The following is a 21,786-nucleotide window of genomic DNA, read 5'->3' as shown; positions in this document are numbered from 1 at the left end:
GTAATTATATAGTTTATATAGATATTTATTCATGTTTTTAACTCATATTTTAATACTGAAAGGGATGAATGATGTATTTGCTACTTAGCAGATGCATGGTTTTACTCCTTTCCTGTCATTACCTTTGGATAGAACCTGGAATGGACAGAACCTGGAACTTAATTAAAATAAATTAAATAAAACCAATGTCACTGGATTCTCTTTTTACTATCTAATACTTTTTTACACTATTTTTTGCACTGAAAGCCTAGTTGTTTACTAAATAACAAATTGAACTAGCTGTTTCTGGTTCTTATGTTAAAAGACACTAGAAACAGCACATCTCCTCCTTTCCAATCCATTTTTATTCATAAACATGAAGCTTTCAGCTTTGTCCCTCAAATTCCTGACTGGTTTCTTGTTTGGATGAATCAGTGGTACTAGAAAAGTACACATGTTTCCCAAGAGGAACAGGGGGACCAAGCTCCTTGCTGGAGCCAGGGGAAGAATCCCTCCCCAATGGACCCAATTTCAGACACCTCTGAGGAGACGTCACATAGTGGTGACATCCAGCAGGTGCAATTCCAGACTCATAGCCTTCATTTTTAATGGAAAAGGATCACTGCCTGGGGGTGTGTTTATCCCCAAGGCAGAAACAACACCTACTGACCTTTTCAGGTGGGGTCAGCAAACCCCAACAAGCAGGAAAACATTTGTACCCTGAGGGCTTCGACATCACCACTGCCAATGGTTGACAGAAGCCACTTAGGCACTCGCTGAACCAGGGGATTATACAGGGCCACTCCCTGTGGTTTCCTCTCCTCTGCACATCTTTTCTTTCACCTACTAAAGATATAAATAGCTCCACGGAAGTGTTTTCCTTGGAGAGGGAAACATTTTCTCAGAAGCTCAAACAAGAGGTTAAAGTGAGTCAGATGGTCTGTCCCAGCTCACATCACAGGAAGAGCAACCTGAAAAAGAAGATGAGTTGTTCTCCCTCACAGAACTGTCCCGCCAGCCCTGCTGACTCAGCTCAGCTCAGGAGCTCATAGGAAGCACAAAACTGTGGAGAGCCATGGTTTTCCTCACCAGACCTGTAAGAGAAGGGTGCTTTGCCACAAGGGTTTGGGCTGCAGCAAGGCAGGTGGCCTGATCCCACAGCACCAACCCTGCCTGATCCCACGGCACCGACCCTGCCTGATCCCACAACGTGAACCTTCACTGTCTGCCCTGTCACCTCCAGGAGGAAGCCCTCAGGGATGAGAACAGGCAGAGAAGAGCTCCTGAGTGCAAATATAGGTTAAAATACATTTTAAAAAAAATCTAGTGAGCATTACATTCCATCCTTTCACATACAAAGTGAGCCCTGAGCTGTTTGCCCACTGAAGGGCCAATTCCTTTACAGCAGTGATTTCATTTGGCACCATTTCCATGGAGCAAATGCAGATCCACTTTTGGCAGCGTTCGAGGATTAGCAGAACCAGCCACAAAAGAAGCCACTTCAAAAACTGTCATTTGGCACATCAGCTCAAGTTACAGCAGCCTCCATGAAATCACCACTAAATCAGTAGTACAGAAAATTTGCTCTCCAGCCACAGCTTCCTCCCACAGAGCTCCGACAGCATTGCTGCAGCAGCTCTGGCATTTGTAATGCTTGGCCAAGAGAGAAGTCAGGCTCAAGTGTTGGTTTTCCACTGGTTAAATAGCTCTGCTCTTCACTGCCTACTCCTATGAAAATGCTCTGTGAGACGAAGCTACAGATTTCTGAAAAATTAAATGCAGACTTCAAAAACTGCTGCGCCCTCTGGAACCGCAGGCCTGACTCATCAGAGGTTCTCATAAGAAATATTAAGTCAAAGGCATCAACGACAAGGATAAGATCAACCAGCACAAACTCTTGTGTGGTGATTTTAAAATAAAATCCTTCTTTTCACTCATCTATTACCTTTTACTTCAACTAGAGCCTCGGGCACTCAATGCTGCTTCCACTGGGCAAGGAAATCCAAAATACACACGAGGTGACAACTGAAGCACAGGGAGCTGGAATGTCCTACCAGGGAAAAACAAAAAGCAGTCATTAAAGGCAAGGATGAAATGTTCTTAATTTCATTTTTTAAATGGATTTAAGCAGCTCAGTGCCTAACACTGCCATCAATTCCATGGGAATACCATGTTATCCAACCTCAGTGCTGCTCTGCAGACTCCACTGTCCAGGTAATGTGTCAGACTCAAATCCAAGCCTGCAAGAAAGTAAGACTAACAGGGCTCAAGGCATTGGTGCAGCACCTACAGGCTTAATAATTCCTTAGAGAAATACCAGGGCTGCCTGGGAATTACTGCATGTTAAAGTGCAGAAATGAAAAAAAATTGCCAAATGAGCTCACTCTCACTGTTGTGCTTCACAGAATGAACAATAAGGGTCTGATCACTTCAGGAATCATCAGAACGAAAATGATGCTTTGCAAAAGGTGAAAGAGAAGCTCGGGGGGTATTCAGGGCTCTGCACACACCTGGCCCTGCAGAGATGGTGCTTTAGCCCCCTGTTATCCACTGTCTCTTAAGCTGATTCAGTGGAGGAGAGATGACTAGAAAGAGTTATTTTCAATTTTTGTTAATCTGGTTAACATTGACTCTGGTGAGACAGCAAACAGCCCAGCACAGAGCAAACACAGCCTGGGGGGCCAAGGCACCAGGAAAAGAAATCACTTGTGAGCTCCAAGTAAGCTCAGAGTGAGTCGATTATTTCAGTCAAGAAGAGCCCAAAGGGACACCAAGTTTCTTAAAAAGAGTCCAAACTTCAGCAGCTCCACAGAGGATACACAAGCCTTGCACTGCAAATGCCAAACATGCAGATCCAGAGGGTCACTCCAGCATCATTTACAGGTAAAAGAGCTCTTGCCTCCTTTTAGAGCTGCAAAAAGGCTGCCAGGTGCTGGCCCTGGCCCAGGAACAATTCCACTTACCCATTTCCCCACCTCCAGTTAGAAAATAAAGGCATTACAACCAGTTTCTTCCAAAAAATATCCTTTATTGTTTTGGTTGTAAATATAAAAAAAAATGCATTGCACAATTTAACAGACCTACTGAAAAGTGCTACATATCAACAGTACAACAGAAGTTGTGTCATGCAACAGAACAGGAAACCTAAGCAAAGCAAGAGCACAACCTGAAGTCCTCATACCTTCAAGCATTTTTTTTTTTCCTTTTTAACAAGAACGAATTCCATCCACTTAAAACACATTTAAATACAAGGTTAGAAGAAAACGAGCAACTTATGAATTGTATTGTTAATTGAAAGGTCCGCTCCAAACACTGATGTCTTTTGATTGAAAACCTCATTCATGTTGGAAAAGTTCAGATATAAAAGAAGTTCAGACAACGGCTAGAAAGTAATTCTATTATATACCTAAGATGTGTTTCTTTGTAACTGAAGTTATTTAGAACTCGAGTTTTACAGATAAAGCTACAATTTGGTACTACCTCTTCTGCTCTAACAGTAAATGAGCAGGAAATTCAACCAAGAACGAAACAAAAGGAAACTTGAGGCTTAACTGATGTTGTGGGAAATACTGGGGCTCTATAAAAGAAAAAAACCAAATGATTTCCTCTGAAACTCAAGTGTATAAATATAGGAGTAACAGAAAAACTCCTGTTGTCTCACCTAATTAAAAAAACTCCTAAAAGTTATCAACAGTTGTCCATAGTCCTCCAAGAGTGGTATGACTGAGTCCCTAAAGCAACCTAAAGTGGGTGTCATCAGCCTTTTGTGGTTATTTTTCCATGCAATAAAGGTGAAAAGAAAGCAAAAAAGAGAAGGAAAAAGGTGAAAACAGTTAACAACCCGTTCTATTTTCAGATGCATCTTCCAGCTGGCAACATCAAGGCAAGAATTATTCACTCCAGAAACTCAGAAAGTGAAACAGCCTTCATATAATTTGCACTACAAAAGCATTACCTTACTGAATGTTTTTGCAGTGAGCTTCTCTCTCTGTTCTCAAACTGTTCTCCAGGAGTTTGGGGTTTTAAAAGCAAACAAAACTAAATTTCCCTGTCCCTGTCACCTCTACCACACGTGCACATACACACACACTCTCACAAAGGAATGTAAAAAACCCTGAAGATACAAAGGGATGATGTTTTTCAGTACAATTTGACAGCCCTTTGTCTTTTTCAAGCCACTTCAGATTTAGAGGTTTAAGCACTTGCATATTTTCTGGTTTCTGTCAAGCCTGTGGTCTGACAGCCCGTACATGAGTGTGTGCGCTCGTGAGCATGGGAGAGGAGAGTGGTGAATTCAGCAGGAAAGGTGCAACTTTTTCTATACAGACACACAATTACTCACAACCTCAGTTTGAAAGGGACACAGATAAAATCCTCTTAAAAGCCAGGGAAGCCCCACTTTGTCCATTCACAGAATTTTCCACAGAGCACTGTACTGGGGGGAACAATGTATGATGTGATAAATCAAATGCATCCACGACACCAAGATCTAAGGCACAGATGGAAACATTCTGGTCAGCCTCCCTTCAAGGAAGCCTTCCCCAGGGGTTTAGAAAAGCATGGAAGAACATTCCAATCAGCTCAAATGGTAGTAATCAAGAATCCTTTGGTTTTGTGCAGAGATCAGACTGTCATGATGAAGTGTGCACTTGTCTGTGATCCTACTACTCATTAATTCCTTCAATTCTAGCGTGTTCCTGGAGTTTCACCACTTACTCCTCCAGCTAAGAGGAGGCTAAAAACTACAACACAAGCTAATAACTAATCCAGATAATGCCCAGAACTTGTGTTTGGGGTGGGGGCCATCTACAATATCCTGCCTAATAGAATTCAAGGTTGAAAAGAACCACTAGACAATCCCAGTTTGACTTTGTGCATATCACAGGCCACAAATAAATCATTTAGCCATTTGTTTACTCAGTGAAAGATGTTGGATTTGAATGAATATGATTTGCATTCCATTCTATGGGGGTTCTCTGAAAGTTTAGCACCAATTCACTGAAGACAGATGTGCATCACCTGTAATTCTGTGCAGATATAGGCACTGTGTGTTTGGCTTGCTTTGGTGACACTGAGAAAATCAGAGCCCTTAGGTTAGGGGAGAAAGTGTTACTAAACTTTGGGAAAAAAAATAGTATTGAAACTCCTCAATGGGTAAGAAAGACACACTAAGGAGTTCAAAGTGGAAAACTATGCAGAACTAATACATACGTGGTCCATCTCTTCTCATACCAATGCTCAGTAGTTCTACTGCTCAGATGTGAGACATAAACCAGCTCTTTCCTCCTGTGTTTCCAAATGAAGTGAAATCACTCTCCTCACAAGGCTGACTGATAAAAGAAAAGAATTCTGATTTGCAGCAATAGGGGGACAAAAATACATTGAATCACTGCTTCGAAGAGCAGCCACATCATTTCTCGTAATTGCACTACGTGGAAAATATATTTTCGCTTTTCCTTCCCTCCCTCCTACACTCTTGCCTAAGTAAGCAATCTTTGATTTATTTTTTTTCTCTTTACTGTGTTAAGATTTGCAGATTTTCAATAGTGCTTTGACCTTGTTTCTCCACCACAATTTGATAAAATAAGCACTTTCCCTCCAATTGTAACCAGCTCATGATGCAATGAGCTTGATGGTTTTTCCATCCACATCCAGATAAAAACTGTGAATCAACAAAATGTTCAGCAATTCAGTCAAATTACCCCTTCCTGTTCCTTTCAAGTCCCTTTCAGCTTCCCATCCAGTGAGATCTGGGATGTTAGGATTTAAGCTGCCAGATTTCCCTGGGCCTTGAAGCATTTCTTGTACTGCCTTTTGCTTGTTGAGACAAAACTCCAACGTCATCGATACTAGAAATGGTAAAAATCACACACGATCATTGCTGACAAGCAGGAGACGACACTGCAGGGGAGGCTTTACTCTGAAAGCTCAGCAAAAACCCCAGTTCTTGGACAATGTGCCCACTGATTTCTTGCTAGGAAACCAGAGGTGTTTTTGCCATGCAAACACCCATGTGGTATCTGTGCATCTCAGGGAGATTTTAGCCCACAGAGGAAAGGATGTGAGGGACCCTCCCCAGCTCATCACAGTGTTAAATGACTTCACTGGCATCAAGTTCACAACCAGTGATAAAAGTGGGAGGATTTAAAGCACTGGTTTAAAAAAGAATTTACCTATTCAACACTTCTTACCCAGATGCATCCCAAAGAGTATTGCTTAATTAATTACAACATTATGTATGAAAGATCTAGGTATGGATCCCTCCAGAAAATCTACTCACTATTTAATCACTATGACAACCTTTATACACTATTTCAAACCATTCCTTAGCTGAGGCTAGGATTTTTGTTGGTTCTGTCACAGGGACACAGGTTTTCACATGTGCCACAAACTTGAAATTATATGTCAGATTTGCTGTAAAAAAAGAAAGAAAAAAAAAAGCATCTCCTCATCTGTCTGCACGGCTACAGGGAGGCATGTTGGGACTCAGCTTTGCCTTCCCCTTCAGCTCCTTTTCCTCCTTCAGCCCAAGGTACCTCTGCTCATGGAGAAGGCCCTGAGGTTCACCTTCTGTGCCTCCTCCTTGCACACTCCTGCTCACACAGAAGGGAAGTCTGCAAGGAAAGCCATTAGCTGCAAAATCTCAGGACAAATCAAAACCAAACCCACGCCCTGTGCTTAGTCCTACTCCCCAGGCCTATTGTTTCCTTTTAAATTTTGGCCCACCAAGTGGATGACAGTGGGGACAACGTTGAGAAAAACTCCATCTCCCAAGCAGAACCTTCTGAGCCTGTTTACGAGTGTGCAACCCCCAAATGTTCCAGCTGCTCCTCATTTTAGCACTGGGACAGGCTGCAGATCACCTCCAGCAGCCTGATCTTGGAAGAAAACTGCTCAGAGGAGGGAGGAGGGAAGAGATGCCCACAGTTTGCATAGCTCTGAAGAGTCAGAATCAAGCCACAAGTGGAATTACAAGGGTCACAGGATCATTCCAGACTATGAGCTATCAGCTGGAATGACTATCCCAGTGCTGTCTCAGGATGGACAATCCCTGCTGTAACAAGACTCAGTCTATCTGCAGCAGAGCACAGTCTGTGCTGAGACTGTCACAGAAAAATGTTATTCAGTGTTTTGAGTTTTAAACATATTTTTACATGTTTTATAATTCATGCTGAACATAACCTTCCCATACAGACCAGGTTTAGCAAAGTCCTTCAGGTTTTTCAGGTAGAAGACAAAAAGAAGAAGCAAAAAAGACAGAGAAGCAAAAAACTGACTACAAGTCCATGTGGTTTGATATAGTTTCTGAGATAATAAAAAAGCCAATTTCTTACCCTTATAAACTCAATTCTTGTCTCTGAAGTGCTATTACATTTACCTATGGATGTGTTTTATATGTGCACATTTTGTGAGGATGGCAGCTGAACCGTGCAGAGTGCAAGAAAACAGCTCATTGATTAAACTGGTATAAAATTCATAAATTTATCCTAATTGGAGAATTTCTGCAATCTCAAACTGCTTTCTTGCACTTACTGCACAGTCTGCTACTCCCTTGCAATGGCTATATCAGGAAAAAGAATAAAAATCAGCTACTTTATTTACTACAAAATAAAGCAAGTCTGATCATATGCAATGATACACTCATTAAAATAAAAATACACAAAACCCAGCCTGAGATTTTAATTCTAGGATTTTTGCCATGAGTTGACATCGTTAACGGATTTTTCTTCTCCTTTGGTTTTTCGTGTGATCCTGTTTAAGAATTTTCTCTATTCAAGTAAAACAAATGGAACTGAACACCAGAAAACAAAATAAAGAGCACATTTCGCTTCATGAAATCAAAATAATTTTCCCCCTTGAAGAGCACATTCCTTGGTGTACAGGATTTACACTTCAGAGAGCTTAGTACTCGAAGGTGTTTCATAGAGATCTGTTGCATACAGATGAAAATGCTGCATTGATGGAGACATATTGCTGCCTGCAGGACTCAAACCTGCTGAGTTTACCTGAGCTTGGTGTTTTTCTCACTGAACGGAGCCAGCACAGCACTGGAGAGGGATCAGAATGTTGGGACAACGCCGCATCACTGACAATGTTGCATCGGTTGCACGTTGGCTGAAGGCAGAGCCGGACACCCCGAACGATCAGGGTGGTGGAGAGAACCCTTTCTAAAGTGCACAGGCTGACAGGAGCCTCACCAGGCTGGGGCTGGCAGGTTCTCCACCCCATGGACAAGCACCTCAGTGTCTTTGGTTGTTAGGTTTCTCCAGCTCTCTTGTTCAGCTTGATCACAGCCTCCGTGGCTTGTTCCGGCAGGCACGACGGGTCCGACAGGATCGACGTGGTTGTGCTGAGGTGCCGGAGGGTGTTCAGCACCACTGCAAAAAAAAACAGGCAGAAAAGCAGCAAGAAAAGCCATTAGTCTGACTGATCTTTCTTCTGCACCCCTTGACAATTATAAATGTAAATTTAATACTTGCTGAATTGCAAGGAGGAACAGAAGGTCAGTCCAAAGCTGAACACAAATCTCACATCTTCCTTCATCATGAGATAAATCACACTGCCAAACTTATTCCAACTAGAGTTGAATATTTGAAATTTAAATGCAGTTTAAGGCTGTTTAAATTCTGGTATATTCAGCAATATGGTTTTTTTCTCCTGTTCAGTGTTAAACACGGAACCAAGTGTCTTCTCAGTCAGAAGAGGTTCTAATTTTTCCACTGAGCTAATAAAAAGGAAGTGCAAGTCATATTCATCATGTGCTGTCTTTGTCATCCTCTGACTTTCAAGAAATGATATTATATATGGTCTCACTTCCTATGATCTGGAATAGCTGCAGGATGGAACTTCACTTACTTGGCCTCAGAACAGGAAGAGAACAGTGCTGATCCAACCAGGCCAGTGCTGTTTCATTCAGATCCTTAAAGCTTGTTGTGGAAACCATCGCATTGAAGGACTCAAACAATGGCTTAATAATAATGCTGAACTGCAAACCACCAAATGTTAAGGGAGACATCAAAGGAGGAGTTCAAAACATTCTCTGGGAAAGGCCACTACACAGAAAATACTGGATTTCTTAATGGATTTAAATACCAGAGGGATTGCAGCATTTCAAAAAATATTTGTTCAAACCTGTAACACTAAGACAAAGGAAAAATGAACCTCAATTCCTAATGACACTCGTTATATTTTGGACAATCCCTTCGTACTCACCTGAAAGGGGAAAAAGACAAGGGGGAAAAAAAAGAAGGGAAGGGGGAGGGGAAAGGAAGGGGGGTTAGAAAGGAAGAAAAGCGGGGGGGAGGAGGGGAATGTATAAGTTTGTAATTTTTTTTCCCTGAAATCTTTGCTATTCCCTCCCTGTGTAGGTTTTCCAAAAGACAACCAGAGCTGCAGCTACAGCAGAGTCCTAAAGATTTCTTGCAGTACCTCACCTTTGTGTTGCATTTTATTTTCCAGTTACCTCCCATACATTTAAGCTGAACAAGCTGTGCCTCGAGACAGCCTGAAGGCAAGGATTCCTATCCATGCACGGATGTGGATGAAAACTGAGGACATTTGTTATTTAAGTAACTTGGCTTAAAGTCACAGCACCAGAATCCCAAGTTCTCGGCTCTGAATGTCCCAGAATCAAACTCCAGGTTCAGCAGGTTGATGTAAAAGGATACAATCCAAAACTTCCAGTTCTGCAGGGTCCTGCTCCTCACATACTCATCAAACATCCTCCTCATGTGGTCAAACCTCTGCCGCGTTACGGGAACCCCGGTAGCCGGGAGCTGCTGTTGACACGAACTGGAAAGATGTTCCAAGGTCAGGATCCCACCAAAGAGGACACAATTCTCTTCTGGACTAAATCAGAGCATGAGAAAAGTGTGTACCCCCACTATTTCTGATCAAGGGGCTCCCCAGTGCACGAGGCTGACAAAATGTAACTGTTCCAGTCAGGAATACAAACTGTTTTCCCATCAATTTTGTCTGTATTCAAAGTGATTCTCAAGTTGCTACACACATTTGTTACAAGCAACAAAACTGAAAACAAAGTATAACATAGAACAAAGTAGTTTTGGGCATCCAATCAGGAGAAGGCACATTAGGAATCAAGGAAATATTTACAGTTACTCCTAATGTTACAGAAGAAAATGTAATGGAGATTCTGAAGGGACAGATCAATTTAAAATAAAATGAAACAGACTCCATCATACTTTTTAAGAAAAATAAAAAGGTTTTGATTTGCTGCTAATTCTAATATCATTCCTAAGCCTAAAACTTCTGGAGATGGAAGTAAAGCCACTGGGGTTCCTCAAGGTGCTTCACAATAGTATGTAACAATCATAACCCCACAGAGCAAACTGAGGCAGCAGGAAAGCAAAGTGATTTATCAGAGTTATATTCAGCCAGTGCCAAACTTCCGGAGTCCAAGTCCTGTGTCTTATGTGCTCAGTCCTATTTTCCTGTAAAATAGGAACTGCATTTGAGAAGAAAACTCCAGCAAAGCCACTGAGAAGAGTAAGAGTGTTTGATCACCAGTGAGCACAGCTTTATAAACTAAACATCACCACTGGCTTCTTCTCAGAATTATTCTGATGTGACACATCTTCCCTGATGCTGCCACTGTTGTGCCTTTGTGCTCAGAGCTTGCTGAAAACCCAGAGTTTGTCCCGGTGCCCATCCCACAGGAGCTCTGCCTTTAGTCTGGAGCTGACAGCAACTCCACTGCTCTTCAGCACCCATCTGCTGTGTGGTGTGAGCCCTGGCAAACATTCCCTCTGTTAACCAAAGCAGGACAGAAAGCTCTCCAGGTCTCACATGATCGTGGCGTTCAGCTCCTCGATTTCCTCCCGGAGGCGCCTGGTTTCCTCTTGCATCTGGGTCCTTTCCTGCTGCAGTTTAGCAATATATTCTACTGCTCTCTGGAGTGTGATTGCATGGCTGATCTAGACCAAACACAAACACAGAGCTCACCTTCTGCAACAAAGTGAGACACACGAAGAGTTTGCCCCTAACCTGCAAAACACTCACAGAAGCACTTCAGCACCTCAAGTTTCAGCACCTTAAGTTTCCTTCACTGTGGTGCAAAACACACGATCAGGCCAGGCAAAACACTTCAGACACTAAACCCTTCATTTCCCTGACTCCTCTTTGAACTCTAGTACAGAGAAATGTGGTTGCAGTGGTTGTTTTCTTCCAGACATTACATTTGTGCTACTTTGTTTAAAGAAGTATTTAAATAATTTAAAATGTTTTGTTTCATTATCTGTCCTCTTAAAAATATTTACAATTCTTACTTAAGTACTGAAGGATGTGCTACATCTGCTGATAGATTTATGGTGCTGGTAGAAGTGTTGTTTGAAGTTGACAATATAGATTATTTAGTTTGGGAAACCTGAAGTTATTAAACAGAAGGTAACATGTCTAGTTTCTTTCAAATAGACTATTCCGGTCAAGAAGTGAAATTCTGATGACATATCACCTTGAAAAATTATGTAAACAAAGAACAATGATACAGAAAAGGCTTTCATATTTTCCATGGTTCAAAAGGTACTGGTTTTACAGGACATTTAGAATTTTGTTGTACAGATAAATCTGTATTTCAATTTAGCGAAGTTAAGTAATGTAGCCAGAATATGTTCCTAATTTGGATAAAGCCATTTGGAACGAGAAACCAGTAAGGAAGTTTTTCTCTGTAAATCTATGCACAAAAGACAGGTGAAAGGGGAAAAAATGCCTTGAGAACATCTGCCAGGCCCACCCAGAACGGGTATAACAGCCAATGTGTCAGAGGAAAGGTGGCATTACAGCAAATGCAAAGCCAGCTTATGCTGCAAACATGACAAACACCTTCATCACTGGGGTCTCAAGATCAGTTTTTCTTCATTCCCTGTTGGCTTTAAAGCTGCATTATTTCATCAGACAAGACTTGTTCAATGTCTGAAGTTGCAGCAGAACAACAATGTCTGAAAGATGAAGTGCTTCCACACACACCTGCTGACTACAACCCCTGGATTTCTCCCCTTCCCTTTTCAAATCCCTCAGTTCAAGTATCTTCACTGGCAGACCGGCATTCTCAGTCAACAGTAAAATGATTAAATTTATTAACAAGTCTTTCTGAATGGTTCTGTTTTACATTTCACATCAAACTGTTAGTGCTGCCAAGGTACTCACCGACTTGGAGTTGGCTGACACCAAACTGCTCAGGGCACTGAAACCAATCTTGATATTAGACCTTCGTTTCTGCTCCGAAAGATGCTTCATCCTTCGATTCTGCATAAAGAAAAACCAGCTCAGTCTATGCTGTTCTGCTTTACTGTTCTAGTGCTATGATTACTTCAGCTATTCAAATTCAGTCATTTTTGTTGACTTGGGGCATTCACAGTCTCCCCAGTCAAAGCCACGGAACTATAAATTTGCAATCAATGATTAAGGTTTTTAAAAAATAGCTGTCACTGTTTTAAATTCAATTCCAAACTTTGTAGGTTTCCTTCCTAAAGTATAAGTTTTTATTTACACCATTTCTGAAGTCAAATTCCAATTTTTGAGGCATGCAATTAGTTAAGATTTTGTTGAAGCTTTTCTGTTTAAAACAGTCCATATCACTTATTCCTAACACATACAGAATGTCTACTGATGTAACAGGCAGCCTGACAAAAAGAAAAAAAATAAATAAGAATCCACAACTCTGGCCTACCCTGAGGATGAAGACTTTGTTAGGGATGAGCATTTTCATTTGTAGCTTTAAAAACTTACTTCCCCTCAAAATTCTTGTGAATTAAGTTCAGCTAGCTGAAGTCTTTTAACTGCATACTTTTGTCTGAGCAGTTTTCTTAGCATGAGCAAAAAAAGTTGCTAAGTCTTGGGCCACAAGCTGCAAACTTGTGGGAGACAGAGAGCACTGCAAAGCTGCAAGATAAGGAAGCTGTGACTGTCAGCAAAAGCTGCAATCTGTCCAGATAAACCAGCTAATAACCTGTCTAGAGATAGGGAAAGAATCCAGCAAGGAACAAGAAGATCCTGGACCAAAACCCGCCACTGGACCAAGGGCCATGGGCAAGGCGTGTCAAGAGCATGTGAAGAAGGTGCTGAGTGTAAGGGAATAAAAGCCCAGGGATTTCTCAGCTCCAAGTCCCTCTCCAGAGGCACCAGCCCCAAATGTTCCTATGGAAACCTTGACAAAGAACTTCAGCTGCAGCAACTGTGAGGGATTTAACCCATGAGCCTGCAGAGCTGTCTCTGCACCACCCCGTGCTCCTCCCTCTGCACTGCCTGTTGATTTCTCCTCCCAGTTGCCTCTGCTGGGCCTTACCCTGTGGTTTCTGTTATCCCTGTTTCTCTTACACTGCAGCCAGTGGTGGTGGTGGGGTGTATTTCTGTGTGAAAAGTTCCTCCCCCAACAGTGGTTGGAGATCCAATGAATGCAATTAGAACTTGTGAGGACATAAGAGTAAATTGAACTAAAGTACAGGAATGTAGACAGAGAGGAACACCCCAGCAACTACTGGGGAAGATTGCGACAGGCTTTGTTGACAGAGCTCTAATAGACAGAATTCTTCATTGACAGAATTCTAATAATAAATTGGCAGCAAGCGTGTTTGTGGACCAAGCCACCTTTGACATCTACAACTGTTTTAAGCATCCTATGCCAGGTTGGCAAGGAGCAAATTTGAAAGATATTATATTACCTGGAGGTTCAAGGCTTTTACAGCATGTAAATGATCTGGTACTTGCCAGCAAAGTATATGAAGGTTGTTTGAAAGATACTATTTGTCTGTGTAGAACTTTAGCAGAAAGAAAAGGTCACCCTGCATCTCTTTCTAAGCTCCAGTTGTGTTGTCAGGAAGTAGAGTATCTAGTATTTATATTAACAAAAAACCAAAGATTAGTAGACCCAGAATGGGTCAAGGCTGTGATAGAAATTTCTTGGTCAGTAATAAAGAAAACAATTGGGAGAAATTTTTAGGCACAGGAGGATCCTGCAGCCCCTGGATCCCCAGGCTGCAGAATTAAGTAAACCATTGACAGAAGCTCCCAAGGCAGAGGAAGTGGAGTCTATACATTGGCATTCAGAGAAAGAAAAGACTTCTCAAGCTACAAAAGGAGCCTTAGTTTCTGCTTCAGCACTGGGATTGCCAGATTACTCCAAGCCCTTTGAGCTATTTATGCAGGAGGACAAAGGAGCAGCCGCAGATCCCTTCTCAAAGCTGGGCCCACACAAAGCTGGGCCCACACCGCCGCCCTGTGGCTTCTGCTCAGCTCAGCTCAGCTGGAGCAGTAAGGAACCACTCCCATGTGACAGCCACGGCACAACAGCCGTCCTGAAAAACCAGTCACTGACAGCCTGGAGGCTGAGATAGAATCCAATATGGAACAAAACGGCTCCAGACCAAAAGCCATCTCTGGACCAAGAGGTGAGGGTGAGTGCCAGGAGGGTGGAGAGCGTGTGAGGAAGGTGCAGAGACCGTAATGGTACAAAAGCCCAGGACTTCTTTGTTCTGGGTTCCTCTCCAGAGGCACCAGCTTGCGTTGTTCCTATTTTTTTCTTGGAATTGGATGCCTGGGACTCCGCTGCAGGAAACGTGGGGTAAAGAAACTTCTTTGTAACATAGTTTGCCCTTTCAGAACACATTCCTGGCAGAGTGAGGCCTTCCGGTGGGAGCTCACCGTCACCCCACTCTGGAAGGGAGGAAAACGGTGTAATAAAGCAGTGAAGTGGCTGCTCAAAACCACAGAAAATGCAGGTTCAAGAGCAGAACTGCTATTTTCGGTGCCTTCTATGCTTTTCCAAACTGAAATAATGTTACCTAGCAATACAGAACTGTTGAATCTAACTAACAATGCAGAGGATCAAAAGAACATACTCCTAGAGACTGGCAAATACCACTGCTTCTCTCTTTTCTTACAAAAGAGCTACTAACAATACACATCCAAAGTAATTCCTATCAGAGCAGCTGAGTTTAAATGGCTATGAAGCCTATTTCATTGCAGAATTCTTACTTTTAAGAACACTGTTCCATCTAGTGACCCCTTTCCCACCATCAGCTAGCCCTGTTAATCTGTTCCTCTGTTAACTCTCTCTCTAGAAGCAAGAATAGGCTGCAACTACTGGTTGTGAGCATTCATGCCATGCAAATCACTGCAAACTTTTATAAGCAACTTGTAGCATGGTCAGCAAGGGCCAGTTCTGATTCTCCTCTGCAACAGAACTAGAACTGAGTGCAATCACAGGCTGCAGGTGTTAAACTTACCTTTCTGCCCTGGGAGTAATCAAGCTGGTATCAACTCATAGGATAAGCAGAGCCAGAGAAGCCAGACAGGGGTTGGCACTTGCAGAACAGTTAAGTAACACTCCCTTTCACAACAGAACTAATGAGAGGGTTGCAGCTGATTGTTCTGCATTGGTTTTTTGTGGATAAGTTTCTCATACCATCACAGAAAGTGTTCTGACAAGATCAGCTCATGTGTGAGGCACAACCAGCGTCAGGTTCTATCTCTAGACCGCCGAGTTCTTACCCCAGTAATTCTCGAAGGGTTTTACAGGTGTAACTTGTAGAGTCTGTGGAGCTGCTTCTCTGTGGAGCAGCAAAGCATCACTGGAGACATGTAAGTAACTCAGCAGGTCAAGAACTTCCCCTCCAGCGATGGCCAGAGCCCTGCAGACTGAAGAGCCCCAACAGAACAATGGCAAAAAGCCACGGTTTAGAACACTAAGCCTGAAACCTTTGACCAAGTAAACTGAGACCTGTCACAACACTCCTGTGAGCCACAGCAGGAACTGCTGTCATGACCATAAGGACCTGCAGAGGTACAGCTAAGCCTGGCCCCTCCGGTGACACATCCCTGAAGAGCAGAGTAGATTATTAAAGACTGACATTTTGAATTGAACAGAGCAGCACAGATGCAGCAGCAAGCTAAGCCCAACACACAAATATGCTACTGTCCTGAAGTACAACATTCTCTAGTCCATGCTCAGAAAAAAACAGCAAAGGAGAAAAGCCCCTCAAAGGAAAGGACACACACCTTAAATGCAGCCATAGTAGGGTCAGTGGCAGGTTTTCCTGAGCAGCTGTTCTGAGGAGACTGAGGGCTGGGGCTCTGCTCAGAGGTGCAGGGGGAAGCTTGGCCTGAATTCTGGCAGTCCCGGCCTTCATAAAGGAAGAAACACAAGTCACATTAACAAACAACTTCCTGTAGCAAACGTAACTGCTGAGAAGTTTCTACTCAGAAATGAACTGAAATGCAGTCAGCAACCAAATTATACTGTTTGATGCAGCAACCACATGCTAGAAAACACCAAGATTGCTGGGAAAGCTTAGAATTTCATGGCACAAGCATAATACACCTCAAATAGCAAGATGTAATACTCCTTTCACACACACATAGTTCAGCAAAGGCATGTCGAACATGTAGGCTGTGACTCCATCATCCTGCTGGACTGCCCCATTTGACTCCAATTGCCTGGGACATGATGGTGACAATTACAAGCCATTTAATCACCAAAACCAGCTCCACCAATGCACATGCAGAAGGATCTTTGCACTTACCTACTGTGTCTGAGATCCTCCAGTCAGAATTAGAGTTATGACACTGAACAACAAAGCTATTCAGCACTTCCTACACAGATGCCTTTCAACAGGTTTAATTTCTTGGTGACTACAACAGCACATCCTTTTAGAAAGGAGCCACTTGCAGGAAGCACAAAATCACAGTTTGTGGGAACGCTGCACAGTCATTTAAGACAAAAATTGCAAACAACTGGATGCAACTGAAGCTGCAGGGCAGAAGGGGATTATCCAGGGATCCTCAAGACCCTGCCTAACCAACAGAAACACACTTACATGTGCAGGGCAGAGAGAATGCTTAGAGCTTTCTAACTTACTAGGTGTAGGTGAGGGAACTTGTGAACTGCAACTGTGGTTAGGGATGTGCTCTCCTTTCACCAACACATCCTGGACTACACTAGGAGAGAAGAGATGTGAGACTGTGGACTGGCTTTGTTGACTACTTGGTGCTCGCTGTGCTGGACCAACCAGAATGTTACTACGGAACTCCGTCACCCCGGGAGCCTGGGAACAGCACAGAAATAGCACAGAGAAACACAGAGAGAAAGAGAGAGCAGGGGGGAGTGTGGGGGCACAGGGAGAGAAGGGACGAGAGAACGGAGAAAGTGGGGAGAGAGAGAGATTAAGAAAGAGAAAGAGAGAGAGAGAGATTTGTTACCTTGCCTTTCACTAAAAGCAGCAAATTAATACATGATTAACAATCTGACGACAAGAAACAAGGGCTAATATCTAAGGAATTGGCAGGCACTGAAGTCAGGCTTCTGGCAGGAGACCAGTGTCCTTTCATAACTTAAAGGAGTATTATAACACATCAACAACATAATATACTAAAATCTATTTCCATCTTCCTGCACACAACATATTGGGGAAACCCACTCACATACTCAAGGCATGTTTTCCAATATGTCAGTGGAAAGGTGACTTTCCTGGCTCCTTCCAGCTTAAAGCACAAGCCATCCCCATCCACAGCACTGTGTATACAGGCCTCCTTGGAATCTTAACTATAAAGTGCTTCCAGGCCCATAAAGTAACTAAATTAAAGACAAGCAAACGTAATGCTGATTGCACAAATGCATACACTGGGTAACAGGTCATTTAGAGGACTCGTTACCCTCCCGAGCGCATTATGGCTCTCACTACTTGCAAATAACAGGCCTAGAAAACAAATATATTATTTTTTGTTCTTCTCCTTACTCTGACAATTCCAGCTGGTGCAATTGCAACATTAGACTGAGACGTGGCTGGCGTCAAAATCCCCTCTCTTTTTAAAGGTGCTGGAGTTACAATCACAGCTCTGGACTGTCCCTGAAAGGCAGCTGAAGAACACAATTCAGTTAGAATAGTTAATGAGACAAAAAAAAAAAGAGTGGAGATTATTTTGTATGAAATAACTTGTCATTAAACAGGGGAATGGATTATTGGTCACCTATTTGGTAATATTTCACTGCAGTGCAAAATGCCACCAGTTTTCCATTAATCTCAATCCCCTTAATCCAGTACAAAGGACTCCAATACATCAGTTTTTTTCTGAGGTTTTTAGCATCAGTGTTTCAAGGTGAATTTACAGAGGTACATAGTAATTCAGGGAGCTGCAAAGTGTCTTCATTCTGTCAGAGCTGGGTTTGACAGGAGGAAGATCATCTTCACCTCTCCTCTCACATCCATACTTCTTGTTCTGCTGACCCAGGAAGGGTCAGTGATCCAATACTTCATGCTTCCTTCCATATATATTGAATCCTTTTCCTCACCACTTCATTCTACCAGCTTCTTTCACTATCTGGTTTTACAGCTGCCTCAGATGACACACAAGCACAAAACAAATGTGATTGGGAATCAGCACCAAAATTCCAGAAAATAGGCTAAAGAACCAGGAGTTTTGCAGTGCTTAGACAGCTAGAGAGAATTCTGAATAGCAGCAAATGTCTCCACATAAATCTGTGAAGAACTCCATTTAACCAAGGCAGATGTGCAGTTGGTTCTTGCCCAGAGTTCAGAGAGAACATGATGGACCCTCCTATACTGTCACTAAGGGAAGAATCAGGCAAAGACAAAACTTCCATCTGGTTTTTGAGAAAACTGAACCAAATTTATTCAGTTTCATTCTCGCCTGCATTGGCTTCAGCTCTCCCTCGGACTAATAAAGTCAGGATGCATGAGAAGTGTCACCACAGCTCAGTGCCTGCAGTTTAGCATCAGGATTCTGAAGGGCACACGCAGCAGGACGAGGAGACAGTGCAGGATTATCTAATGTCCCCTTCCTGACTGATCATCTGTGACTGTGGTTTGAATCAGGTGGAGGCTCTGCACATCCTTTACCAGAGAGGATTGCACAAACCTTGTGGCAGCCCTTGCGTGGGGCTGTCGGGCACAGAGCTCTGTCACTGTGACACAGGGAGCTCATTCTTTGAGCATTCCCACGTCTAAAGCCGGAATCACAACCCTTCCACTGTACACTGACGTTCAGCTGGACTTAGGACATCTCTATTGAGCTCAAGTGCCTACTCTTAACCAGTGCATTAATGCTGCTACACAGGCTTGGCATTCCTGACTTCCACATTTGGGGAACTGTAATGATCAGCGACAATATTTAGAAACCGCTTTACATGTTTCAGGTTTCTGTCCTACACGTGCATCTTTTGCAGACTTTTCTCTCAAAATCAGCACATTTATCCTGAAGAGGTGATAGGAGACTTCTTCTCCATGTGAAGTCTTGTACCTGATGAGACAATCTGTACAGATTTTTGAGTCCTAATACCACTAGGCAGTAAATGTGATGCATCCCTTTCTAACACAAAGACATAATGGCATTTGCTTTATACTCAGGAGATGATTTGTTTGTCCTGAACACAAGTGACAAGCATAAATGCATCAGTGACCAGTACTGGCATTTATTCTATTGCCAAAAATAAAGCTCTAGTCTTTATACAAAGTCTTGGATTTGTCCCCGGAGCTTGGTGTCCCAGTACTTAAGGAGCACTGTGATCCCCAAACACACACCACTACCAGGAATGACAAACAGCAACAACTTTAAATCTAGATGAGAAATGAAGTCGTTGGTTGTGATGGTCTAGAAGCAACTGGTAAAGCATTGGGAAAGTGATATATGGGGTGAGGAAAAACCCAGGAAGCACTAAGAAAGCCAGAAGCAAAGGCTTTCTCAAAATGAGTTGCCTACTATGCTTTACTAGGTGAGAAATGCCTGTCTTGACTGCTGAAGGTACACAGATTCTTTATAACACACTATAGACAGGACCAGTGCCATTAACACCCTGGTACATTAATCATGGACCAACCTGATTCCAGTGACATGTTAGAATTAGATCCTTGGCTCTGTTCTTCTCCTGAACAGTGATTTTAATTTTTTTTTTTTTTTGGTGGGTAAGCTCAGTATCAGGCCTTAGCAGACACACCTACTCCCTAGTAAAGCCTGTTTAACAATACTCCTCCAGGCAGGGTTTTTCATGAATTATTGTTGCTCATTTCAAGTGGCTGAAGTCACTTGGCCCCCAGCCAGCACAAGTCTAAAAACAGCCTGCAATAATCCCAACAAAAAGCTTGCTGTCTGTCCTGCTCTGGCCTTGAGCTTTCCCACAAGAACCACCACAAGCAAAACTCCCTCTGCTCATCTTGCTATTCTTAGCTTTGTGCCAAAGGCTCCAAATCAAACCCAGTGTGGAGGTCCCAGCACATCAGTAGGTGCTAGTGCTCCGACCTGAAACCCATGTGCTCCTGAGGGCATCTCAAGAGTCTGTAGACTGCTCAAGATAAAGATCTCCAGTTCCCTCAGGAGATCTCCTGATCTCTCCTAGGGAAGAGCAACCTCTCTCCCTACCATCTCCTCCTCCAGGGTGGCTGAATGCTCTGAGGGGCAGAGTTCATCCCAACAGCGTGACCTAAACCTGAGCTTTCCCTGGGCCAGGAGCACAGAGCCCATGTGCTGATGCAGCTACAAGCCCAGCACTGCTGTTACAAGGAGAGACCCCCTTTTGCAGGTTGGCTTTTCACACTCACAGCCAAACTGCTCCCAATCCTTGCAGCAGTCCAGAGCACCCCACTGATCAGTGTGGCCACACCCCAGTGCATTCAGGGGTTCCATGGACACCCTCAGCAAGTTGTATTTTTACTTATTATGTAAAGCAAGAAGGTCTTTCCCTCCTGCTAGTCCCACTCAGAAAGGAAACCCATCACCCCCACAGTGCTGCTCACCTGGGGTGATGAAGGCATTCTTTACCAATAAGGACACTGTTTCAGGCTTTGGAGCAGGCACTATTTTTTGTGACTGTTTGGGCCTTGTCCCAGCACTGGCCAGAGGAACAGCTTTGGGGAGTGCAAATGTCAGCTGGTTCTGGAGCTGGGGCCGGGGCTGCCCCTGCACAACAGTAGTCTGGAAAGCCAGGTTACAAGGCACTCCTGCCCCCGGCTGCTGCGTGGCCAGGACGACGTTCTGGCTCTGGCTGAAGGTGGTGGCAGGGGCGTTGTTGGTCAGCGTGGCAGAAGCTGTGTGTGTGATCACTGTAGATTCACAGAGCCCAAACTTGGGGGTTTCTGGTGCAGCAAAGGCAGCCGGTGCAGGGCTCAGGGGCACCGCCGGCAGCGGGGACTGGTGCTGTGGAGTCGCAGGCTGAAGCAGCGGCAGGGGGGGTTGGAACACTGGCATGAAAGTTTGTGGCCCGCTGAGAGACGAGTCTGGAGAGAAGTCCGGTGGCTGGATGAAAGATCCCCCACTTCTAATGCTGGAACACTGGTCAGTGCCAACGTCAGGAATGACGGGAGCAGGTACTGAGGAAGCAATCAGTCCATCATCGATGTTCCCTGCTGGAAGCGTGTTGGACAACGACCCCGACGGCAGGACAGGAGACTGACGGGAAAGACAAATATTACTGATTCAGACATGTCTGAACTCCTCCTGAGGAGCACATGGCTCATGTCAGAGCCTTCTGTTTTAAACACTGAGAATCCCTCTTACCTGGGAGGAGTGGCTGCTGCTGTCTGTTGTGGCTGAGCTGACAGCAGACACAGAAGGGAAATAATTATTGGAGCGACTGGGCGTGAATAATTCTGAAATATAAAAGGTCCCCTATTAATTTTCTACTTTTCATACTCAAGTTACAGCATTGCTAAATCTTAAAATTCACAGGAATATTAGTATTCTTTAGCAAATAATGAAACCATGCCCTTTTTGCTTCATACAACTGCTGTTGATTAAGCAACGAATTGTTGTTTTCCAGAGGAACTGATCTCTTCAGGGCAGACT

General features: G+C 43.5%; 1 protein-coding gene across 1 annotated transcript in view; it reads right to left on the bottom strand.

Moving 5' to 3' along the window:
* Positions 1-2,986: 2,986 nt before the first annotated feature.
* MLXIP (MLX interacting protein) overlaps positions 2,987-21,786 on the bottom strand; it is a 46,503-nt gene continuing 27,703 nt past the window's right edge. The window contains exons 8-17 of the mRNA XM_017814251.1: positions 21,499-21,590; positions 20,739-21,390; positions 17,727-17,848; positions 16,850-17,036; positions 15,991-16,115; positions 12,142-12,240; positions 10,786-10,913; positions 9,648-9,771; positions 8,836-8,965; positions 2,987-8,357 (exon numbers count right to left, since the gene is read on the bottom strand). Of these exons, the coding sequence (XP_017669740.1) occupies positions 8,236-8,357; positions 8,836-8,965; positions 9,648-9,771; positions 10,786-10,913; positions 12,142-12,240; positions 15,991-16,115; positions 16,850-17,036; positions 17,727-17,848; positions 20,739-21,390; positions 21,499-21,590 (1,781 nt within the window). The 3' untranslated portion in view covers positions 2,987-8,235. The remainder of the gene's footprint in view (positions 8,358-8,835; positions 8,966-9,647; positions 9,772-10,785; positions 10,914-12,141; positions 12,241-15,990; positions 16,116-16,849; positions 17,037-17,726; positions 17,849-20,738; positions 21,391-21,498; positions 21,591-21,786) is intronic.

The sequence above is a fragment of the Lepidothrix coronata genome, unplaced genomic scaffold (genome assembly GCF_001604755.1).
Source record: "Lepidothrix coronata isolate B3197 unplaced genomic scaffold, Lepidothrix_coronata-1.0 Scaffold44, whole genome shotgun sequence".
Classification (NCBI taxonomy): Eukaryota; Metazoa; Chordata; class Aves; order Passeriformes; family Pipridae; genus Lepidothrix; species Lepidothrix coronata.
Note: the sequence above shows the minus strand (reverse complement) of the source record. Positions and strands in the feature narration are given on the sequence as shown.